At 46.5% G+C, this 24,119-nt stretch overlaps 2 protein-coding genes across 7 annotated transcripts in view; both read right to left on the bottom strand.

Moving 5' to 3' along the window:
- The window catches only part of TMCO4 (transmembrane and coiled-coil domains 4), a 36,658-nt gene extending 20,599 nt beyond the window's left edge, over positions 1–16,059 (bottom strand). The window contains exons 1-7 of one of the 6 annotated variants that reach the window (XM_030507595.1): positions 15,821–16,059; positions 11,979–12,163; positions 11,421–11,595; positions 6,834–6,861; positions 4,769–4,901; positions 1,112–1,209; positions 249–392 (exon numbers count right to left, since the gene is read on the bottom strand). In XM_030507595.1, the coding sequence (XP_030363455.1) occupies positions 249–392; positions 1,112–1,209; positions 4,769–4,901; positions 6,834–6,861; positions 11,421–11,595; positions 11,979–12,157 (757 nt within the window). In that variant the 5' untranslated portion in view covers positions 12,158–12,163; positions 15,821–16,059. Of the gene's footprint in view, positions 1–248; positions 393–1,111; positions 1,210–4,768; positions 4,902–6,833; positions 6,862–11,420; positions 11,596–11,978; positions 12,171–14,094; positions 14,534–15,314; positions 15,334–15,533; positions 15,665–15,820 lie in introns of those variants that run through there. The other 5 variants (XM_030507594.1, XM_030507596.1, XM_030507598.1 and 2 more) reach the window with 5 other exon arrangements.
- Positions 16,060–19,913: 3,854 nt separating this feature from the next.
- RNF186 (ring finger protein 186) lies at positions 19,914–21,403 on the bottom strand. Its single transcript, XM_030507604.1, has one exon. The coding sequence runs from the start codon at positions 21,381–21,383 to the stop codon at positions 20,478–20,480; it is 906 nt and encodes a 301-aa protein (XP_030363464.1). The 5' UTR covers positions 21,384–21,403; the 3' UTR covers positions 19,914–20,477.
- Positions 21,404–24,119: the final 2,716 nt, after the last annotated feature.

Here is a 24,119-nt window from a genome sequence, read left to right as displayed (position 1 = left end):
GAGCTGCTGCTCTCCATGGCAGCATCTTCCTAACCCAGAGCAGCAAGCTTTCATTTCCTTCATTACCACATACCAAGTATTCTTTTCCTACTCGGTCAGTAGGAGCTACACAGTTCTAGTGGAAGGTGTCCCTGTCCATGGCAGGGGGTTGGAACTGGATGATCTTAAGGTCCTTTCCAACCCAAACCATTCTATGATCCTATGATCCTGTGCCTCAGTAGCTGAGAAATGTGTGCTCACTCTCTTACCAGTAAGGCCAGCTCCAGCTGCTCCGAAAAGCGAAGCTATGACAGCAATTCCAGCAGTTGAACCTAAAGCAGCTGCTCCAGCACTTCCAATGACTGTAGCAGCTCCCGCAGCAACCAGGGGGGCAGCAAGACCCCCTGTCAAGCCTGAAGATGCAACAAGTAACATCACTAGATTATTATGACTTCTAAAAACCAGGCAGTCAACTCCCTGTGCTGTGTGAGTGCTGCTAATGCTACTGAAGGAGGACAAATGATGGTCTTTTGGGCATCACTGATAAAGGGGCTTTCTGAGACCCTCCCCAGGCCCTGAGTCTGCACAGATTCTTTGCCTGACTTCAGCAGAAATGAAAGTCAAAGGAAGAATGTGAGGTAGCCTGGGGTGAGCTATGCCCTGTTTGCTTAGGAAATATTGATCTAGTCTCACACTATTCTGAATTGAGAGTTGAAGATCTGATCCTCTTATAACACAAAGGATAAGAGTGAAAGCGAAGAAAACATGTTTTAAGGGTGACAACCTCAGTTTACTACCTCCCCCAGCCAGTGAAGCTACCCTGGAATAACTTTCCCAGCTAATTCTTTCCTTTTTAGAGTCGTGTGGCTGAAACTTTTCTTGGATTTGGGGTTTCTTTTGTTGCTGTGGGGGTTTTTGTTGGTTGGTTGCTTGGGGTGGGTTTTTGCTCTCTGAAGTGAGATGCTGCCTTCAGTTTGGCAAAGGAAAGCAGGGAATGTTTTCAAGTCAGAGCTTGGGCTCAAAGATATGATGGTTTCTGGTGCTGGATGTGTAATTCAGTCATACCCTCCCCTCTCTGCCTCTAGTGCTGTGCATGGAGTTCAGGTCTCCACACTGCCTGGGGCAGCCTCACCGATCACCGTTCCGCCTCCGACGGTTGCCAGCCCGATCAGCAGGTACCTCTTCAGCTTCTTCCTTCTTTCCTTCTTTTTTCTTGCTGCTTTTGCAGTTCTGGATGGGGATTAGAATCACAAACACTGATGGAAAAGCCTGATGGGTTACAGTGCTGCATCAGAACCTGCTTTTATTCCCCTCAGTGTAATTTCCCAACTGGGAACAGTAAAAAGTAACATGCAGGTGTGGACTGTGACAACACACTCAGATTCATGAGCACGGACATAAACCCACAGATGTAAACTGAAAGCATTTAATTGCTGACAAAAGCCAACAGGTGTTACTTACTTGGAAAACCCTTCCCAATAGGGATGAAGCTTGTAAGAAATAAGAAACAAAAAGTCAAAGCCATTTCAATAACTATATTGATATTAACTGTATTTAAGACACTTACTGCCTGTGTGTCTTAAAATAACACAAGAAAGTGAAGTCGGAACAGGAAAAGTGTTTGGAACAAAAGGAAATAGGGGGAATTTGCACTAACAAACATGGAATTGCACTATTTCCCAGCAACAGTGTGTATATTGAGCTGCTTTCTAATTGCATATCACAATGTAATCATAGAATAGGTATTAAACAGTCATTAATTCATTTGTCTGTGTGCATTTAAGCTACATTTTAACAAGCTTATCAGGGCTAGGTATATCAACCTAAAAGGAACAAATATCGCTTATTAGGCAGTACTTTTGGCTTCTCTCCACTGTCTTTCATTTCTCTCTTACCAGCAATGCTTCCCCCTTCAGAGGAAAGTGCAAGAACCAGAGGGGACTGGAATAAGTTGTTTACAGAGGAAGGTTCCTTCCAGCTTGCTTATGCAGAGGTTAATCTGGGCCTTGAAACATGAGAATTTATCTTGCTTCCAAACTTGGATATTTTCCCTCTTAATCCTAGCCTAATTGTGGATTTTCATTATCCATATAATTGCCTAATCCTTCCTGGAACCCCCTAAGCACACTGTAATTTTGATAAAGACAATTTGAGACGAGTCCCAAACAATACACAGCTTTGTACAGCCCAGCAGGAGGAGAATGAAGCACAGTGGGTGAAATCCCTGCGTCGCTGAAGTCAGCGGCAGAACTCCCACTGCCTTGCATGGCACCAACACTTTGTCTCCACAGAGATCCTCCAAAAAAGCCTCCATCACGTATTACCTTCTGCAGCTGCAGACAGTAACTGTCTGCAGAGAACAGCACTGCAGCCTGCACTGGTACCTCTTCTGCAGTTCTGTTTAACTAAGTTCACTTTCTACACCCCCATGGTCAAAGGGGAGTTTGGATGTGCCCTGGTTTCTGCATGCACTCCCCCATTACAATGCTGGCTTTGGAAGAATTCACTCCTGGTGTTCTTTAAACAAGTGCTGCAGTCTGTTAATACCTAAGTTGGCAATATCCAGCAATTTCTGTTCCGCAGAGTGGTTCATCAGCTTTTATAGTCAACGTGCTGTTGTCTCACGCTGAAAATAATGACATCCAGAGAGCTGAAATACAGCTATAGTTGCAATAATGAGCAATTTGTGTTAGTATAAAGATAGCTCACAGCTAAATCCTGCCTGAAGATGCAGTAAGTAAAACCACTGCCATGAGAAGTTTTACCTGCCATTGCTTTCCTTCTGTAGCTGCCAGCAACTGCTTTTGCTTTCCTAATAGCTTCTGCACTACAATTATCCCTTGATTAGCAGCCTGCATTTTATCCACTGTGGTAGTTAACTGCCTCTTCTTGTACTTCTCTACCCTCAGTGATCTTGGTGGTGCAGCCTCTTGCCTGGACCACAAATTATGTTCAGAGAGACTTTATAGGTGGAATTTCAGGTCATTTTCCAGTGATGAAAAGTGGCAGGAGAACACGTGAGTGAGGCACTGATGTCCTGTTTCCAGTTTCTTACAGAACCCTGCACAAAAGAGAGGCTCACACCTGCAAGTCAGAACATGTCTGGTGCTGATAATATGGATTTAAGTGTTTGGAGCATTGTTCTACAGAGGATTGTACATTTAACCTTGCAGGTTCTGGGCCACAGTCCAACACATCTTCAGCAGCAAAGGCAGGAGGAAAAACTTCTGCTAACAAATATCAGGAAAAACCACCTATGCAGAAGCTGCCAAAACCTTGTTTGGGTGTTACTGTTACAAAACCTCTTCCAGTGGATGGTCAGAGCTGGAAGCATCCTAAGCAGGTATTAGTGTACTCCCTAACCCCAAAAGTCTGTGAGCCCAAAGTGGTGACAGGCTCATATTCTGCTTCCTTTCCCCATTGACTCCTAACTTTAAAACAAGCAAAGGGTCATTGACTCCCCACAAATCTCTGCCTTGTTTTAGCACTGCAGGAATGGACTCTCACTATAAAGATGTTTTCTTCCTCTGATCTAATAGGTATTTACCTCCATGGCTGCAACTTGGGCAAAGAACAAGAGTGAAATCCATAGTTTTCACCACGCACAAACCCCACGGGGGCTAGCTGCAGTGTTTGAAAGCCATGTTTGTAAGTATGCAGCATAATTCACCAGTCTCTCTTGCCATTATCAGACACACTGCTAACTTCTTCGGTGCCACAGCAGCCATAGTCCAGCCAATACAGAATTACCACCCTCAGCATCAGGGTTTTGCTGTGCTAAAGGCCCAGGATTGAGTTTGTTTCCACAAGCCACAGCAAAACAGTCCCCATTAATAGCAACCCATGCTCCTGCGTGCTAAATGGTGTCCTGGTTAGCAGTCTGTGATCTCTGAGATTGTTCTGACTTTCCCTTTTTACAGTGTGCTATAAAGTTAAGCTTTATTTAAATAAAGCTTTAACTAAAAGATCCCCATCAAATGCCTGGACCCCACTGTAACATCTGAGCTGTACTGTGTCAGGGGCATTGATTAAAGCCTTTATTAGCACTCAGGTTAATCTCATAACCTGTTTGCTGAGCCGACAGACAAAAATATTCAATGATCCCTTGGAAAGTCCACTACTGACATATTTACTGCCTTATATATTGCTAAACTTTTGCACAATTCCTGCCTGATGAGTGGAATATAACAATACTACATTTCTTGTAGATAGCAACAACGTTTTGGCTGTTTCACATCTAAAAAGTGGTGATCTAGAGAATAAATCTTGTATTATTTACACAGACTTAGGAGTCAGGTCTGCAAGTATCTAAAGCTGCAGGCTACTGCCCTCAGATGTCAATAGGAGTTGGACAACTCTCTCAAACAGGCACAGAGGACAGATCCATAGGAAATGAGCAGCTGAGGATCTAACCCTGACATTTACAGGAATTTCATTCTGCAAGAGGCAGTTCTAGCTGAAGAATACTGGGACAAGAGATGAGATACAAGACTCTACAGTCTAGGAGAGGCAACTGGAACAAGGACATGAGGTAGTTCAATGTGCAGTGGCCTTTACCAGCTTGCAAGGTTGGGTCTCAGCTCACATTTTAAGAAGGCTGAGCCTTCCCTGCTCCTCAGTGCAGCTGAAATGCTGTGAGGGCTCTGCAACCCTAATCAAGCCATAAATGATTACACTAAGAGTCATGAGGGGAATGATCAGAGACTGGACTTAGGCACAAGAGATTACTGCTGACCTTTCAAGCACGGACAGTGTTTTTTCATCCCATAGTCAACCCAAATGTTCTTACTCTGACTCTTCCTCTTTTTGTTCCTTCAGGCTTTCAAGCAGAGATTCCTCCAGGACTTCCAGCTCCTCCAAGGGGATTCTCAGCAGCAAGGTGATGTGGCAGATCAATACCCTGGCTCGAGCATCGTAGTGCCCTGAAACAGAGGGAAGAGCAGGAGATCAATCAGTCTGCATCAACCTGATTAAACAGCGAGTAGCTCACTCAGCTGTGCTAGAGGATCATGTCATACACAAGCACAGCTCCTTCCCTTGGGCCCTCTTCTTCTTCCATGTCTTTGAACACAACTCCTATTATCTAGAGAAGAGAGTGATAAATGGGGAGTCCTCTGCCCTGCAAACCTCCTCCTGCAAACAGGCACTGCACCAGGTAATTGCCTCTGTGGCAAAGAGGATCTCAAATCCTTCTGTCTTCATCCTCTGTGATAGAGGCCTTTTGGCTGCATCTTCCTTCTCAACAGAGGAATGCTCCAGCAAGCCTGAAAATAGTAAATATATATGTATATGTGTGTGTCTAACATGACACAGTACATCTCAACTATGCACCAATACAAGATATGATATTTTTAAGATGCAGCTTTAAAAGCTTTCTATTTAATTCATCTTGCTGGCGACAAGAGTTTAAAGCTACCCACCAGCTCACCCAGCAGCATCACTGGCAAGTGTCTGCATTTATACCTTGCTGCAGGAGATGCTGGAGTGGATAGTGCACTCAGACAATGTGTGACAGGAGCAATGATTACTCCTGTGCTTATAAGCAGGTGTTCTTAAAGAAAAGACACTTTCAGTGTAATAGATGTTCAATTATTTGTGCCAACTCTTGCTTTCTGAATGTGTTTCTCTCAGTAGCACCTGCTGCTTCCCAGCGGAGGGCTTTTGTCAAAGTTCTTGGTGCACTCTGGGATGAAAAATGCAATTGCTTTGCTAGGGTATCTGGAAGATACCAGCAAGAACCAACTACAAAGATTGCTTCTGATACCCACTGCACGTAGATCAAATATAACATTGGGCAATTGATTAAGTATATGTGTTTATTACCATCATTACCAAGATACCAAACTACTCTGGTAGCCTTTAATGCTACTACTTTTAAGATTTGTGCTTAGTTGAGAAATAAGGACAAGGATTTATCTTCACTTCATCCCTGACATGTGTCACATCTTGCAAGCCCAAGCATGTGTTCCTTCCTTCTTGCTTCCTGTCTGCTAATCCACAACTCAGCTTTTTACTCAGCCAGCTTGGCAGCAAGTCAGCCAGGCTTGAAAATATATTTCTTTTCAATTCCAGCTTAGCAAAATAAGTAGTTTTGCAATAACTGCCTTGTCGATTTTCCATGAAAAATAAAGCAAGCACAAAAATGGTACTTTGTTCTGCAGTGACACAGGCTAATCAGCACCCAGTGAGTTCATTCCTGTGAGAACATGTGAAAACACAGAGATTTAAACCCTGCAAGTGGTGATATAAACCAGGCTACTTTTAGAAATGAACATTTTGTTCAGTAGGCAGTCTGCATTTCATGAAGTTTATCACACTAACCCATGGTACGGATTGGAAAGCAGAAAATTGTTTTATGTGTAATGTCATAGATGAGTAAAATCACATTTATTTATAATGGGCTTCCCAGGACACTCAGGAATTCATTGCCTGAATATTTTTTGGGTTTCTTTTTAGGCAAAAAGTGATGTGCAGAAAATTTGCTGGCATTTTCCTCCCAGCTTTCCTGCCTTCCTAAAGAAAGAGGTCACCTGCTCGCCTGGAAACACTGGAGAAACCCCATCCTTCTCTGGGTATTTCAGTTCAGAACTTCTCTACCATCACATCTGCATACCAGGGCATGGCATGCGAAGGTAAGGAGATAAACAATTCCATTTTTAACAGGTATGATTAATGATTTGTAATAAAGCAGCTGCTTTTCCTGAGGTGGACGCAGGGAAAGAGTGTGCTGCTTTTGCCAGAAAGGAAGCTGAGATTAAACAGGATGGTACCTTGAGGTTTTTGAGCATTTTAAAGTACTAGATGTAAACTCATCTACATTATTGTTACAAAGAACAAGTGCTGAGTGAACTTACCATCTCTGAGAGAGAAGGATAGAAGGTCCTAAAAGGAAAAAAAGAATATTCCAGTTAAAACTGATGATATATGTGTGGAGGTATCAAAGCAGAGGCATGGAAACCCATTGAACTATGATTCAATTACTGCAGCATGACAGGTCATCAATATGGCAAGCCAGCAAGCTGCAGTTCAGCAAGGCAGCACCGAGCAAAGCCAGGCACTTCCAGTACAAAATTCTCCATACGCAGGTACAAATGGCTGGACAGAAGTAGATAATGCTTGGTATATGCTGAGGCATCCCATAATTTTTGTTATTAGTGATCCTGTTGCAATTGAAAGCACTGTGACGACACTGGACTTCAAAGTTTGGAGACACAGGGCTCTAATTCTCCTCTATAGAATCCCAGAGTGGTTTGTGTTGGATGGGACCTTAAAGCTCATCCAGTCCCAACCCCCTGCCACGGGCAGGGACACCTTCCACTAGAGCAGGTTGCTCCAAGCCCCTGTGTCCAACCTGGCCTTGAACACTGCCAGGGATGGGGCAGCCACAGCTTCTCTGGGCACCTTGTGCCAGCGCCTCAGCACCCTCACAGGGAAGAGCTTCTGCCTTATCTCCAACCTGAACTTCCCCTCTTTCAGTTTGAACCCATCACTCCTTGTCCTGTCGCTGCAGTCCCTGATGAAGGTCCCTCTCCAGCATCCTTGTAGCCCCCTTCAGACACTGGAAGCTGCTCTGAGGTCTCCACACAGCTTCTCTTCTCCAGGCTGAACAGCCCCAGTGTTCTCAGCCTGTCTTGGTCATACGTAGTCATATATACTCCTATTTTCAATGAGGAACAGGTTTGAATGCTACTCAAATGGACCAGTGGCTCCTATTTTCTTTGGCATTCTGGGAATTCATAGCTCTAGGCAGTAAGGCTGAACTGGCATGAAGTTCTGTTGGATGTAGTGCTCCAAAATAGAAAACTCAGAATTTATGACCATCTGTCAAGACAGAGGGACTTGACTTCCGTGCTGGCTCTTAACCATAAAAAGAATTTGAAAACCAAATCAATCTAATAGATGGTTTCTATGGAAAAAGCCATGAAAAAGAGGGCAGTGGTTTTACTGCTGTGTTCTCCTCCTTTATTGTCACTGGACAACTGTTACGTTCTTTCTGTAGCTACAACACTAAGCACTCGCTCAGTCTTCCCTCTCCTACACACATATAAAGCAGAGCTGAATTTTACAGAGAATCCTTCAGCCCTTTGGGAACACAAAAAATGCAGCCAAAGATGTAGGAGGCTGCCAGGGAGTTTATGGTTACTGCTCCCAGAAGCTCCTAAGGCAAACTTGTTTCGTAAAAATGTCTCTAATCTTTTCCCTGCTGCATGAGAAGTGCAGAAAGGAGAACAAGCCATCCTTAACCAACTCCTGCTACAAGAGGGGCAAACTGGAGATATTAACCAGGTGAAAGTAAGTGCCTGGACTCCTAATATCATTTTAACATGAGAAGAGTCTGCTACTTCATAAAGGCAAAGAGAGCTTTTGCATTCTGGGGAAACCAAAGGATTAGGGCAGCTGAGCTCCCACTTATTGGTGCTTTTTCACCAGGTATAGCCCCAGAACCTTCACTCCTCTGCTGCCAAATGTTTTCACCCACCCACCCACCTCTACTGCTGAGTATCTGGGCGGCTGTTCCCTTCCACGGAGAAGACTTCTTTTGCTTGCCTGTCCTGTAACCTAATGGGATAGGATCTCCAGAGGGTAACCTAATGGGATAGGCTTTCCAGAAGGTAACCTAATGGGATAGGCTTTCCAGAAGGTAACCTAATGGGATAGGATTTCAGAAGGGAACCTAATGGGACAGGATTTCCAGAAGGTATCTGTTGGGCTGGGCACTGCACAAAGCAGTCATCACTGCTCTTTCATCCTGCACCCCTGTGGCCAGAGTGCTCACGCAAGAGAAGCCTTGGTTTGCTATCTCCAGTGTGTGAAGCCTTTGAAGTTAAGTCACTGAATCAGGCCTCCTCTGCACCCCTGACCATGAGCAGCGGGTCAAGGGAGGGGATTCTCCCCCTCTGCTGGCCTAAGCTTTTCCATCCATGCATTTCAAAAGGTGAAGGATGGATAGAGGTAATCAGGTGATAAACTAGAACTCCTGTTTTTATTGCATCTGTACCAATGAGCATTCTCAGCTCTTTGGAACTGGTTTAGGCTTTGCACGTACTCCTGTGCAGTCATCTGGAATCCAATCAGCACCGATTAGATTAGTTCACAAGTAGTTTGGTTTCCTCCTCTAAGCAGCAGTTACTATATTTCAGTCTTATTTGGAAGCTGGTGTTTTGGATCTCCCTGTGAACTCTCCCTGTGAATTCCATGCACAAGACTTTCACCTGCAGGACTGAGAAACCTTACAAAGAAAGGGAAGAAATCTTTGTTCAGAGTCTTTGCCAGGTTTCGATGAATTGCTGCAAGTTCAAAACCCATTTCTTCAACACCAGAAAGCACCCAAACACAAAACACAAGTATGTTCAGAGAAAAACCAATGAATTCATAATAAGATGTTTCAGCATTTTCTCACCTATCATCACCTCTTTTTGTTGCACTGCCTTCTCATACCACACCCACAGCCCGTGTGTTATGACTGCTGTCCTCAAAGGATGGAGTTAACCAACATTTGCCTGTATTAGTCATCCTCAAGGAATGCAAAGAAAGATAAATATCCATAATCCTCAAATGTTCGTTGAATCCATGTGAGCTCACCTCTAATCTCCTGACTTCATGGATCAGCCCTTCAGCACCTCTGGGATGGAGGGCATTCAGAAATGCCAGCATTAGTGCTGACAGGCCCCTGCCACTGAACACCCAGAGCAATTAAAGTGTGTACTTGTTAAAGAAACAGTAAATCTTGCATCACTGGCAGTGAATACAAAGAAGTGAGAGCACCATAAAGCAACAGAGCAAGAATTCACAAAGCTTTGTCCCAGAGCTTGCTTATTTTCAGGTAAGAAGGAAAAAGGTGATCTCAGCTTGATACACCGAAGCTTCCCACATGCCACTATGTATTCCCAAAGACACCCTGCAAGCCTCTGCTTGCCTTGCCCTACAAAAGTCTTTGTAATTCTCAAAGTCTTTAATTCTAACTTTCCTTGGATCACCTTGCCCATAGACATGCATAAGGTATAGATGTTGTGGCATTAGTCTGACAGCTCTTCCTGATCTTTACTTTTAACTAATCAAAGAATTGTTATCTCTGGCTCCTGTATTCCACCAGAACCCAGGTGATAAGTGCCTCAGTTCTCTGGCTCAGAGCAAATACCACGTGCTACTGCTAATCCAGAGCCACTTCTGTAAAAGTAAGTGGAGCCCTCATGCAACATAAGCTCAGAGCAAGCACAAGCTAAATTCCACCAAAATTTCACCCTTAAGTCAGCAGCAATGCAGGAAGACTTGTTTAAATCCAGAAAATCCATCCTGAAGCAGAGAGAACATGGGAATCAACCTGGGAAATACCAAGCCATCTAAATGCAGACAGAAGCGAGTGTGGCTTTACTGGTTCTGAGCAAACAACATCAGAAGAGATGCTCTTATTTTAGAAGATCTGTCTTAAGTTATTAATTAAGCTTAAGACTCTCTGTCACTGTACTCAGACTGTTACAGGACTTTGGGCATTGTAACACTGGATATTTGGAACGGAGCCTCCTTTTATGGCTTAGGAGACAAAGACGGCAGAGATAATGGAAGCTGGTCATGACGACCAAGACAGTTCACTCCTATCACGTTCTGATATGTGCTGCTCTGCCAGGCAGGAGCATGTGATTACTCAATATCACTATCTGCATGCAGGGCGTCTTGCTGTTTCCTTGTGTGCAGCATGTGAGGTGGCAGTGGCCACATTATGCATGGCAGCAGCAGAAGCCTTCTGTGCTCTTCGCCCCCTGTAGCATAAGATGAGGCTGGATGAGGAGATATCTTCCCCAGCTGAGAGTCTGCAGCAAAAGGTGAATGCCACAGAAATGCTTCACCTCTTTTATCTTTGTGTCAGCTTTTACATCAGAACATTTATGGAGCAGTCCCAATCTCACTAATACTTTCTCGGTGAAAGAAAATAAAGTCCAAAGTAACTTCATTCCTTTTGGCCAAAGCTGACTCTGGAAAAAAGTCCCTGGAAATACCTAGAATGAAATTGTGCTGTTTGGAGCATGTATGTAGAGCGTTTTGTCTTACAGGTATGGTGAAGGGGTTTTGAAACAAGTGAAAATCAGGTCTGTCATGTTCAGTGTTTCACCAAGAGCTGTAGAACACTCACAGGAATCAGAACCACCGCGATAATATAGTCAAAGTAAAAAGTTTGACAGTTTTCTGTTCCTTAGAGCAAGAGTATCAAAGGCACAAAACATTAATTCAACAGACAGTAACTGCGCCTCGTGTTCATCACTTCTATGAGCTCTTTATGGGTAGAGAGAATGCCAGTCACCCACACGGCTCCTCAGAAATGTATGCATACCAGGAATACTGATTTGACTTCCTGACTGTGCAAACAGAACCTCAGTGTCAGACAGACACGTATGACAAAGCTCTTCTCAAAAGCAAACAAGAGCGAGGGGAGCACACGAGCTTACTTGGGTGATGATGACTGGATTTTCTTTCAAGATGGGATCCTGCAGCAAAAGCTGGGCAAAAGTTTCTGTGCCTTCAGCTCCTAAGCCATTAGCAAATGCTGTCAGGGCAGATAAGACAGCATCGGGCAGGTCCAGCCACTTCACAAAGTCCTCAATGAATCCTGTCCGGAAGGAGCTGTAAGGCAAGAGCTGCAGTTAACCGCCGTAACTGGGTATTTTGGCAGGTCTCTGGTTTCAAACATTGAGCTGTTACAGTTCACACAAAAATCAAAGCACTGTAAGAAGTCAGCAGAAGGCAAATTGCTACACAAGCTGGTCAAACAAACAAGCAAACAACCTGAATGAGGCCAGACCTTGCTTCAAGACAGGCTTTGAAGTCTGCAGTATTAAGGGATGCCTGAAGTATAAAGGACTTAAAGGCATAAGAAAGTCAATACTATTAACATCTAATGCCAAAAAGCTCTTCCCTAACTTCCGAAGACCCCAGCAGAGTCTGAAACCAGCTCCAGCTGAGCTGCTACGCCTCCTTTGCTCACCCCTTGCTATCCTGTGTAGTACCTTTGCTCTTCTTCAGGGAAGAGCCATGCAAGGGATATCCCACAAAGTGCCGCATAAGCAAACCTTCCCGGTTCAGCCAGCTGCTGGCCCAGAAGCACACACGGTTCCTTTTCACCTGCCTCTCCAGCCCCACTGTGCTGCTTTGAAGCCCAACGTTTCCACTTCTCGTCTGCAGCCATTTTTACCTGCAAGAACAAAGAGAAAAGCAGAAGGAAAAAGAAATCAAAACCAAATAACGAACAGTTGGAAACGAGGAAGCAAAGAGATAAAGTGCTGGTGATTTTTCACTGTCACACTTGTCAGTGTTAAATCCTGTTTGTGTATCCCCCCACCACATGGCACTGTGACCAAAGAAGACAACAGGACACCTTCAGTCCACCAATTCTCAAATGTTTGGCACAAAATGAGCTGACAATGCTTCATGCAGCAAAAGGAGAAGTCAAAGCTCCATTCAGGCATATCCTTCATGTGTTTATCACAAAAATCACATGTAGAATAAAAGCTCTGCAGGGACCAGTACAGCTGCCTGGGAAATAATTTGCCTCCTTCATCCTCAACCCAAATTGCTCCTCTGTTTATTTGCTGACAGCATCACGAAAGTTGAGTCCAGCTGCAGCCCCCGATGAGAAGGACATTTAATGTGCCCCGTGGACATTGCCATGCTTTGCTTGTGCCATTCTCTCCTCTGTACAACCTGCCACTGCTTTGTCCCTAAACATAAGAGCCCTGCACCACACAGACCTTGAGCTGAGCCAAGATACTACTTTTCAGAGCACAGACATTCACACTTCCAGCTGAACAGCTTATAACTGCTGCCCAGGAGCTGCCCTGGTTGTACAAGAGACTAATCAATATGACTGTAATCAGGAGACGTGACTACAGCTCGTTTCGCAATTCAAGGTGGGTAAGAACCTGCTCCAAAGCTTCGCTCACATCACCTGAAATGTCTACTGACTTCATCAAGATTCAATTGGTTTCTAAGTGTATTTCATTATTTACTTCCTATTTAAATGTTTCCTTCTTTCCAAACCATGTAGAAAGTGGCTAAATAGGAATGAGGAGCCTGTGACATGACAACGAATCTCAGAGGGTGCAGACAGCATTTATGGGATAGTTTTAGAGTTGTAGAAGAAAGAAATGCAGCACAGGAGCAGCTCTTTTTAAACATGCAGATTTGATTATCTGCATGCTGTCTGTCACCAGGAAAGGTGTCTGTCTTCCCTTCCCACTCAGAAATGAATTGGAGGCGATTTGTGTTTCTCAAGGCTTGCAGTGTTTAACTGCTGGTGTACACACAAACAGCAAATTCAGCTCTCCAGGGCCAATGGTTAGCATAACTCATGCCTCGCTCTGGAGGAGAGCTCAGCCCCCCTGCAACTCAGACCGATACGTCCTGGTGCCATCCGTGCCTCAAGGCTAAGATATCTCGGTGCATTTCCATGGAAACACCACATTCCAGCAACATGGCAGCACAAAGTCCACAGGAGTGAACTAACTCTGTTCTTTCCAACCAGAGAAGGGAAGGGCCAGATTAGGCTCCCCTGGGCAGCCTGGGATCTATCCACCTGAGAGCTGCAGAGGTGGTGTGAGCCATTCCTCTGTGCCTTCTAGAATCCTCTTACAAAATCCCAGCGTTGATTTACTACCTCGGGAGCTCCAAAGCCTGCATTTGGACTCCCAAATCCATTTCACATCACTTGCTAGGCTCTGATCTTCCTAAACCATCCAGACTTGCAGAGCGATTTGCCCAGAAAAAATCCAACCTGTAAAAGCTTTAATAACTTTACAATTACTTGGCATGTCTACTCACCTCTGGACACAGATTTATTAGCTTAGCATGGCAGACAAAATCCCCTTCCCTGCTGTGATAGATTTATTGATTTGTTAACACAGGCTCATTTGAAAAGTGAAGCAGCTAAAAAGGATGATCCAGAAAGAGTACAACTGTTTAACCTTGTTTCCCAGTAACATAAAGGATATGACCAGTTACGGAGTGACACCAGAGCAGCTTCTTGCGTGCAACTTTATTGCTGCTATGCCACAAATAATTCATGATGCTGAGCATCTAGAATTAGTTCCTGAAAGACTTTGCTCTGAGGATGCTCTGATCAGCGAGCTTGATGTGTGTCCCTCAAAGGAGGCATCTATTTCTTCATATATACTTAGTAAAAAATGGGCTTGGATTAAGTGTAAAAGCATAAAAGGGGAATAAGCGATTTAGTAAAGAAAACTTGAGCCAAGAAGTTGCACCACTAAATCCAAGATGAGGGAATGGAGAGCTAGAAATACAGCCCAAAAGTTATTTACAGCCTGGGGCACTGGAATTCACATCTCTGGCTCGAGCAGTGTGATTCAGCAATCAACAGCATCACCATAATCTGAACTGTCACTTGAAAGAGAAATTTTTTATCACTTCCAGCACTGACTTTTCACACCACCTTTTCTTGAGAGGTGGTGTGTTTTACACAGCGGCTCCCACAGTCCTGTTTGGGAAGCAGGAAAATAATCCTTTTGTGGATGTGAAGCTGTACATTACACACGCTCCCTGCTGCTGGGAGAAGAAATACAGAGATGCTGGCATCTCTGTCTTAAATTACGACAAAAGTGATCGAACTGCTGACACGTTCATCTCCAAGAGCTTCAGAAGGGCTGGAGCAGCTCTGCTCTGGAGCCAGGCTGAGAGAGCTGGGCTGGGGCAGCCTGGAGAAGAGAAGGCTACTGAAGGGGAGACCTTAGAGCAGCTCCAGTGCCTAAAGGGGCTCCAGGAAACCTGGAGAGGGGCTTTGGACAAGGGCCTGTAGGGACAGGCCAAGGGGAATGGCTTTAACCTGCCAGAGGGGAGACTGAGATGAGCTCTGAGGCAGAAGCTCTTCCCTGTGAGGGTGCTGAGGCGCTGGCACAGACTTTTCCCAGAGAAGCTGTGGCTGCCCCATCCCTGGCAGTGTTCAAGGCCAGGTTGGACACAGGGGCTTGGAGCAACCTGCTCTAGTGGAAGGTGTCCCTGGCCGTGGCAGGGGGTTGGAGCTGGAGGAGCTTTAAGGTCCCTTCAACCCAAACCAGTCTGGGATACAGACAGCGCTGCAGAGATGTAAATGTAAAACAGAGCTCAGATGGGACACGGAGAAGCCAAAAGCTTAAGTTATCGCCAAACCGAGTGCGTTTGGCTCGGTTAATCCGGCCGCTTGCAGCAGCAGTGACTGAGGAGCGATGTCAGCACACACACGGTGGCAAAGCTGCGGAGCGGGCGGTGACCGGCAGGGAGGAACCACTAAAACATGAAGGAAACCCTTCAGCTGTGAGGAACACACCTCCACAGCTGCCGAGATTCACTTTTACCTCAAGGCTTTTGTGTCTGTAATGTCTGCTCTTGAACACGGGGGTTTATTTACAGCAACCCGCACTTCCGACAGGCACTGAGGAGAGGAACAGCCCCGGCAGCAGGCAGCATAGCGCGCCCTAAGGGGAGGGTCCCGTCCCCCCGCTCGCCCCTCAGCCCCTGGAGCTGCACCCGGCCGTGCCCAGCCCCTCTCCCCCCGCTCCCGGCCCGGACCCGACCTGCCGCCGGCCCCGTCCCCGCCAGGAGCCGCCGCGGGGCTTCCGCCGCCTCCTGCCCGCCCCTTCCTGCCGTGCCCGCCGCCTCTACGCAGTCTGCGTACGGGCTGCGCTGGGCAGGCCCGGAACCCCATACGCGATCTGCGTAGCGGGGTGCGTCGGTTGCGGAGCCGCGCCGCGCTGAGGGGATGGCGGGCGGCGGGTCCCCTGCCCGGCTCCTCCGTGGGGCGGGGGGTCGGTCCGTGTCCGCCATGAGGTGCGGGGAGCTCTGCTTTTCCTTCGCAGCCTACCTTTACCCGCAGTCTTGGGCCTTATCCACCACGTCAGTGGCCCACCCAGGTACCAGCCCTTTTGCTCCCTTTAAAGCCTCCTCCCTCGCTGAGGGAGGGCGACAGAGGTAGGGACGTGCACTTGTTGAAGCTGCTCTCCGGTCGCTGCCCCAGGGCTGATTTGCCACCTCCGTGAAGAACAGGTTGAGGTCTGTGAGGGTTACTCTGAGGAGAATGAAAGCTTTGGTGGTGTGCTGTTACTGGGCGGGATCCCAAAGACATATGAACAGAAGCTGAAGTACGTGTGTGTGTACATCTATGCACTCATTGGGCAAGGCATATAAAATCATACAATCCCAGCCTGGTTTGTGTTGGAAGGGACCTTCTGTTCTGCTCCAAAGGGGGCAAATTGGGCCGTAACTATCTTTTCTTTTTAAATATATGTATATATACATAGATCACCAAAAGCAGGAGGGCGTCAGAGTGGGTCCTTGCTCACCAAGAGTAAGGGGTGACGTAGCTCCTCCCTTCTGCTTTGGGTTGGAAAACACAATGGCTGCTTTATGATAGAATCCCAGCCTGGTTTGTGTTGAAGGGACCTTAAGATCATCCAGTTCCAACCCCTGCCATGGGCAGGGACACCTTCCACTAGAGCAGGTTGCTCCAAGCCCCTGTGTCCAACCTGGCCTTGAACACTGCCAGGGATGGGGCAGCCACAGCTTCTCTGGGCACCCTGTGCCAGCGCCTCAGCACCCTCACAGGGAAGAGCTTCTGCCTTATCTCCAACCTGAACTTCCCTGTTCCAGTTTAAAATCTCTTATGTTTAAAATACATCGCTTCTGGTAGCAGCAGCATTACTGGCACAGGCTTTGCTCGATGTGGTGCATTGGCCTTGCAGAAATCCTAATGCTCTGCAGTTAGTTCAGCTACTCAAGCATAAAGATTTTGAGTTGTATTTTGGGGGTCTAAGAAACAAATGTACTCCAAGAGAAGCCTCAGGCTGGAGCCCCATTTCAGTGTGCAGTCATTTTTGGAGAAATCAGTGTTTTTTCCAAGGGAAGGAGAGCAGTTTCTCTGTACAAAAAGCAACAGTAGCTGGGTTGCTTGGTAGCTGGGGTGACTGATTGATACTTGAAAATGTGCTATGTGGGACTTACTTATAAATAAATGTTTAAAATAATCTGGGCTCTGGTTAAAAGATGATTTCAGTTTGGCCAAATATCTTGTGCTGGTTGTTTGCTACTAATATTAGACCCCCTCAGGTTTACTCACACAAGTACTCATGTGCCGTACAGGCATTTGCAGCATTGTCATGGAGTTGTTAAAGGTGACACTGAAGTTCAGAAGGTGAGTTCTGTTGATCCCAGTTAAGGTGCAGAAGGGATCTACTTTACTTTAGTAACTGTACAACGCGATGGACAAGTTGCAAATGGTTCACAAGAAGTCAAGAATTGCCTGGACACAAATCTCTGTTCTCAGAACAAGATCTGCTAATTAGTTTCTTGTAGATTTGACAGTTCTGTGTTTGAAGATCTAAAGTTCTCTGTGTACAGAATATGAGCGATATGGAAGTGTGAAATGTGTTATTTTCGCCTGTCTCTAGCTGCGTGATAACACAGAAGAGCTGTTAAAAGTGGACCAAAACATGAGCTGAGTGGAATAACAATTAGGAGTGAGTTTTACCAGATGTTGTTAACTTGGGATCTCATTATAGAGTTTAATAGGAGTCAAAGCCAGCACAATTATGGATAATTTAAAGTTCTGTAGATAAAGTGAGACTTCTACATTTAACAGGAGTTGAGAACACCTACACTCGGAATCTTTCAGGCACCTGTCTCTCTCCCTTACGTAAGGAACTAGTGACTCTGGTGGGCGATGGTGGTGCTGGTTGTTGAGGAGGAACCTGACAAGGGATTGGGATGGGAGAAGTTGTGGCTTTGGGAAGGGCCCTGTGGGTAGAGAGGCAGAGTGGGAGCACAGCATGACAAAAGGAGAGGCGTATTTTAGCACTCATTTGTGTACATGCATTGTTAAACAAAGCACCTTTGAAGGATTTTGTCTCTACAGACTATAAACCTTAAATACTGCTGCTGGGTCTTATCATGTGCTTAATATCTCCATGGGATTCTGTCTTTGTAAATCCCAATTCTCAGATAGAATCATAGAATCAACCAGGTTGGGAAAGACCTTTAAGGTCATCGTGTCCAGCCATTAACCCAGGAATAGTTATGCAGTTTGTCAGGTACAACTGAATATTGCTGCCTGGGCCCATTTCTCATGATGAACCTCTCTCTTAAGCTACAGTGTGTTACTAATCAGTCTCCAAAACTAGGAGCCAGCTAGGTAAGACAAGCAGGGCAAGGTAATTCAGAGCTGAAATCTTCTTGCCACAAAGACTAGCATGAATGAAACAAATCAAGCAAACCCTTTACGTTTTGGACTAGCAATACAATCCTGTTAGCCTTTTCTCCAGAAACTTAGTTGCTGCTACGAAGGTTTGCCTTGTCATCGAGCCTTATCTTGTCAGATGAGAATCAGCAGATACCGGTTTCTAGGGCCTAATGACTCCCACCAACATCCATGAACTCTGATCCACTGGTTGTTAGAGGCTCTCGAGGTTGACGGAACATTTCAGTTGGACTGCTGCACGCAGGCTTGGGAGCAGCAGGGTGGAAACCTGGATTTCCATGGCTGATAGCCTTTCTGCGTGGATCCACAGGGGTTCTTTCACAGGTCCAGTCTCTTCCTTCCCACTGGTGTATGCTGCCTTGAGGGGAGCCCTTTTTGCTGGCCTTTTGTTTTGGCACTGTAGAAATGAGTGTAATAAAATTGAATGCAGCCTTTTGGAAAGGCAGGGTGATGTGTAACACACATTTTTCCTGTGCACATGCATTCCCTGATCTCATTTTGTTCACACCCATGTGCTGAGAAGCCCCTGTGGACTGGCCAGGCTCCGTTGTGAGTGATACAGAGGACAAGGGACATTGCCTCTCAGATCTTCATTGTGTTTCTTCACTGATGATGGCAAACTGATACTGGGTGCAACATACACACCCTTCTGGAGTCGGTGGTGGCTGGTGTCCTGCTTGGTCTCTTCCCTCTTAGGCAAAGTTCCCAAGGTTTATGTTTTTCTTTTTACTTTGGATCACTTTATGGCTCTAGTCCAGATCATCTTTGTCATCTTATCTTTAGGACAGTCTGTTTCTTCCTTGCTATCTATGAGATCAGTGTTCTGTAGCCATTAGCACACAGTTTTCCTTTACCCCTTTTACTCTGGTACGTTCATGCAAGCTATGTCCAGGCCAGCATTAGCACATTTGTTACAAACCTTTAGAGTACCAGTCACCCACTAGTGTTGGTGAAGGAAACTCGACAAGAAACTTGACGGTGAGCTGAGATACTTGCCAAGAGTTCTGAAGTGATTTTCAGTACAGCTGAATCTGTATTTGGAATAACACAGGATTTGGATTTCAAAGTACCTGCTTTTTCCCAACTGAAACCCCTTTTTTCTAGGTGGTCATTAGCAAACGTTACTACATACGTGTCTGCAGTGAGGCAGTGGCTGTCCAGATAGATGAGGGGGGGGAAAAGCATTTCTTTCCCTTAAGGTTTGTGTTCTTCATCAGAGAACAGACCTGGTTTTCCCAAGGCTCCAGGAGGACAACAGCTCCTTACCCTCTCAGTCTAATCTGGTTTATCTGCAGGTGAGCCACTGAGTATATTTATATACTGAGCAACTGCAGAACGTCAGTTTCCATTCTTATCAAACACAAATATTTACCACAGGCTGAATCCAAGGTCTATGGAGATCTGTGGTGCTCTTAAAGTGTAACAGAACTGGGGCAATCTCCTAATTTTTGTATTTTCTTTACAACTAAGTATTTCTTTTAAAGAAAGGAAACCACCAACACGTTACTGCTTTGCTTTACTCCCCAGCTCAGGTGTGCTGGCTCCCTAATACACTTCTCAGCTATAGTTCCTGGCAGTGAGGAAACTGAAATGTTTTGGCATGAATTCAGGTGAGGAATCGAAACACAGAAGTCAATGAGCAAATAATTAATACTTTTAAACTTTTAATGGACACATTCCATATAAAAATATCACGTGTGGTATCTCCTAGCAGTTGATCTGGGGGAGCATCTCCAAGGGCAATGTCGTACTTGGTGTAAAGAGGGTGAGAAGAGAGGTGGTGCAGGTAGCCAGATAAAGGAGTTCAGGTGAGAGGAACTGTTTCAGTGCTGAATAATATGGGGAATTTGCCCTTGGCAAGCTGCAGACTCAGAATTAGGAGTGTTGATTTTGCCTCTTCTTCTCCAATACAGTGTGTAACTTAAAATGGCATCAACTGACATCCCCTTTTCCCAGTCCCGTTCCCATCCCTGTGCCATAAGCACTTGGGCCGTGGTGGGGATTCAAGTGCTAACGTGGGTTAAAGCCTCTCATCCCCTGAGGCTGGGCACCCAGTCCCTGAGGTAGCAGTCCTTCTTCCCCACAGTCTCCCAAGAAAAGCTGTACCTGTGTTGAGAGTGGGAAAAGCACAGCCATGGGATTTTCACAGCACATAATCTCTCAGATTCAGATAACGTTCTGCAGTGCTGATCAGGAGATGACACAAGAGCAAAACAACAAAAGCAAACTGATGAGACAGCTCTGCAGGCAGGCCCACTCCATTATTGGTTCAGGCTATAGCAGCGATGTGGGTCTCTTTGTGGCAGGAGGTGAGCACGTCCCTGTTAGACCTCCAGAAGAATTTAGGAGTGCAGCAAAGCGCCACAGACATGACCACCCCCAAAGCAAGCATGAGACAAACCACCCATTTTACCATCCCAGAGTATATAAAGGGGAGGATGAGGATGGTGAGGATCACCGCCAGCAGCAGCAGCAGCAGAAGTCTCTGCACAGCCAGCATGTTGTCTGCTGGGACGTTTTCATCTCTGTAGCGCAAGTCTCGGCTGCTCCGAGTCCAGCTACTGCTGCCCAGCCCTGTGGCAGAGATGTGTACCTCAGGGTGTGAACTGGGGCTTTCCAAGTGCTTCATGATGTCTTCTTTGGTTTGAAGCGTGCGGATGAGTCCTCCTGACACAAAAGTGGCTTTTCGGCACAGAGGGCAGGTGATTATCCAGGTATTCCCATCTTTCCTAAGGATGAGCTTGAGGCACACTGCGCAGAAGGCATGCTGGCAGTCCAGGAGCTTGGGCACTCTGTTCATGCTGTACTTGTTGAAGCAGACCAGGCAGTCCAAATCAATAGATGTGGTCGAACACTGGTGGTTCATTTCCAAACCATGTCCTTCAGGAGGGTTTTTGTTTGTTAGCACAAGAGGCACTGAGCTGGGACAGCCTCTTTCCAAAACTGCTGGTTTAGAGGCATCGGGACTGTCTTGCTCCATGCCTGAAGGTCTCTCCGTTTCTTTAACACATTCTTCAGTGAATCCCAGGCTCTTCACATCCTCTGTTTGGGGTCCTGCACTGCTCATTCCTGCAGCACATTCCACAGCGGGTGCAGGACTCTGGTTTTCAGCCTGTGGTGCTCCAGGAGCTGTGGATCCATGCTCCTTGTTCAGCTTCTCAGTGGATTTCTCCATGGAGATACACCTCGGTGCAGTTTTTCTCCCTTTAGCTGAAGGATCTGCTGAGTTACTGGCTCCTTTTATGTGTTGCTTTATTCCTGTTGTAGGCATGATTGGTTAGGGACAGGTTTAAGCATGTTGTGCTCCTCCAATATGATGTTTTTATGAGATGGGGACCTGAGTTAATCAGTAACTTCGTGGCCAAGACATTTTACAAGGGCTGATAATCTCACTGAGCAATTCCTGTCCGGAAGCAGACCCCATGGCATTAGCAGGCTGCAGCTTTGCTCACTGTGATAGTCAGACTCTAACATTATTACTAAATGAGTATTTTATGTTGAAAGCCATTTAACTGGGTCTCTACACACTGCTTTGCTGGCCAGTAGGGAGCTCAGAGGAATGATCTGCTATTAACACTGATTAGCAGGGCTTTGATTAGGGAGAGCAGAAGAATCACCAGTTCTGAGCTGCCTGGGTAGGAAGTCTGCTCTTGGTTTAGCAACACCGACTACCCTCGAGCTGTTACCCTGCAGCACAAGAGAAAGATTGAGATTATCAGTGTTGGGTGTTGAATGTCTGATTATTACCAACTCTTTTACCCGAGGAGCATCCCTGTTGGTTTCAGTCAACAGGGGGCTTCAGGTCTGAACTGAAGCATGACTTAGGCTCTCCCCTTTTTATTTTGAGGGATAAAATGCAGCTGCTCTCTCAGTAAGAATCCTAAGGAAGGAAGGAAGGTAGAAAAGGAAGGATCACTAATACTGGAAAGCTGGATGAGGTCAGCATTCCTGGTAGAAGACACCCCATACTGCATCTGCACCCTCATGCACCTGAGCGCTCAGGCTGACTGTGCCACCATGTACCAGCCGCTCCCTCCAGCAGAGGAGCAGCAGAAAGAAATGGAACAACGGCAATTTAGGAGGGCAAGGAGTTCAGGAAGAGACTAATCTCCTGAACCAGAGATTAGATTAAGGGATGAGGTGAGAAGAGCTTGTTCTCTGCTCAGAAATAGTAGGAGCTTTGTCGTAAGCAAACTTTGTAAAAGTGCTTGGGCGTTCCTGCTGTATTGCTGCCGATGTGTTTGATGGACTTGTGGGTGACCCCAAATATTAGGAGCCTGAAGATCATAGAATCCCAGACTGGTTTGGGTTGGAAAGGACCTTAGAGTTTATTCAGTTCCAACCCGCTGCCACGGGCAGGGACACCTTCCACTAGAGCAGGTTGCTCCAAGCCCCTGTGTCCAACCTGGCCTTGAACACTGCCAGGGATGGGGCAGCCACAGCTTCTCTGGGAAAAGTCTGTGCCAGCGCCTCAGCACCCTCACAGGGAACAGCTTCTGCCTCAGAGCTCATCTCAATCTCCCCTCTGGCAGGTTAAAGCCATTCCCCTTGGCCTGTCCCTACAGGCCCTTGTCCAAAGCCCCTCTCCAGGTTTCCTGGAGCCCCTTTAGGCACTGGAGCTGCTCTAAGGTGTCCCCTTCAGGAGCCTTCTCTTCTCCAGGCTGCCCCAGCCCAGCTCTCTCAGCCTGGCTCCAGAGCAGAGCTGCTCCAGCCCTCGCCGCAGCTCCGGGGCCTCCTCTGGATTTGCTCGAGCAGGTCCAAGATCTTTCAGTTGCAGAAGTGAGACTCACTTGAAGTGCAGGAGTGGCTGGAAGCGGGCTGGGGAGCTACAAGACTCATTTGTGCTTAAAACCAGGAGAATTTTCTATTGGACTTCACATACCTCTTCATCAGTAAGTTAATGCTGTTAGAAGAGATCTGGGCAAGCAGCAGCCAGACCTGGCACTTCCACAGTGCTTTAGAAGCTTCAGATTCACTCTGTCAGCTCCAAAATGGAAATGTCTTACAATTTACTGACTCTTAATTATTAGAACAGCATGAAACCATTTCACAGACGTTGGGAAGATGGAACAGGCACCTAGAGGAGGCAGCTGTGCTCCGAACTGGAGGAGTTTCAAACCAGGTGGGATGAATCCTGTTCTGGGAACTCGGAGCTGGTCGAGACACGTGGTTGTTTTGCTACAGACCTGTGTGAGGATGGCTCACTGAGGGAGTGGGAAGCACGTTGTGGGTTGGTGAGTCCTCATGCTTTTTGGGTCCTCAAGGTGGAAGTGTGATCTTGGGGGGTGCTCAGGAAGCCACACTGTGCACTCAGGCTGTGGTTTCGGCACCGCTGTTCCACCGCTGCGGTCCCTGTGCCCCGGTTTCAGTTGTTCACGTTGGGTTAAAGGTGCCTGCTCAGTGTTGTCCCACACTTCAGCTGAGTGTCAAAGGAGCTGCCGTGATTTTGGCTCAGTTTCGTGCTGGAGGCAGCGGTGTGGTGCAGGTTGCACTCACCTGCATTGCCTGCAGCCCTTCGGTACTGTGTCAGCCACTGCTCATTTGCAGCCCGCGTACGCACTCCTCCTGCTTTCCCGCTCTCACTGTGTTTGCCTAAGAAAATGTTTGTAAGGAATGCCTTACGGATTTGTTTATGACAGGAAACAGATATAAAGGAGCAGTTGTGTCATTCCAGAGTAAAACACTCACTTGCCATACGCCTTGAGCACAATAATACACACAACATCCGTGTTGATACTGGTAATAGCCCCGTGAGCTGCCTCCTGCGCTCACGCTGTGGCTCACACTGTTGTGGCAACAGGCTCTTCCCAGCACAGTGAGCCTGGAATAACAGTAACTCCAGTGTGCTCATGGTGCCCGGTGCATTCTCCAACTGGCCACTGTGGTGGAGCATGAGGGCGCAGGGAATCCT

The sequence above is a fragment of the Strigops habroptila genome, chromosome 16 (genome assembly GCF_004027225.2).
Source record: "Strigops habroptila isolate Jane chromosome 16, bStrHab1.2.pri, whole genome shotgun sequence".
Taxonomy (NCBI): Eukaryota; Metazoa; Chordata; class Aves; order Psittaciformes; family Psittacidae; genus Strigops; species Strigops habroptila.
The sequence above is the reverse complement of the archived record's forward strand: the minus strand, read 5'-3'. Positions and strand labels throughout refer to the sequence as shown.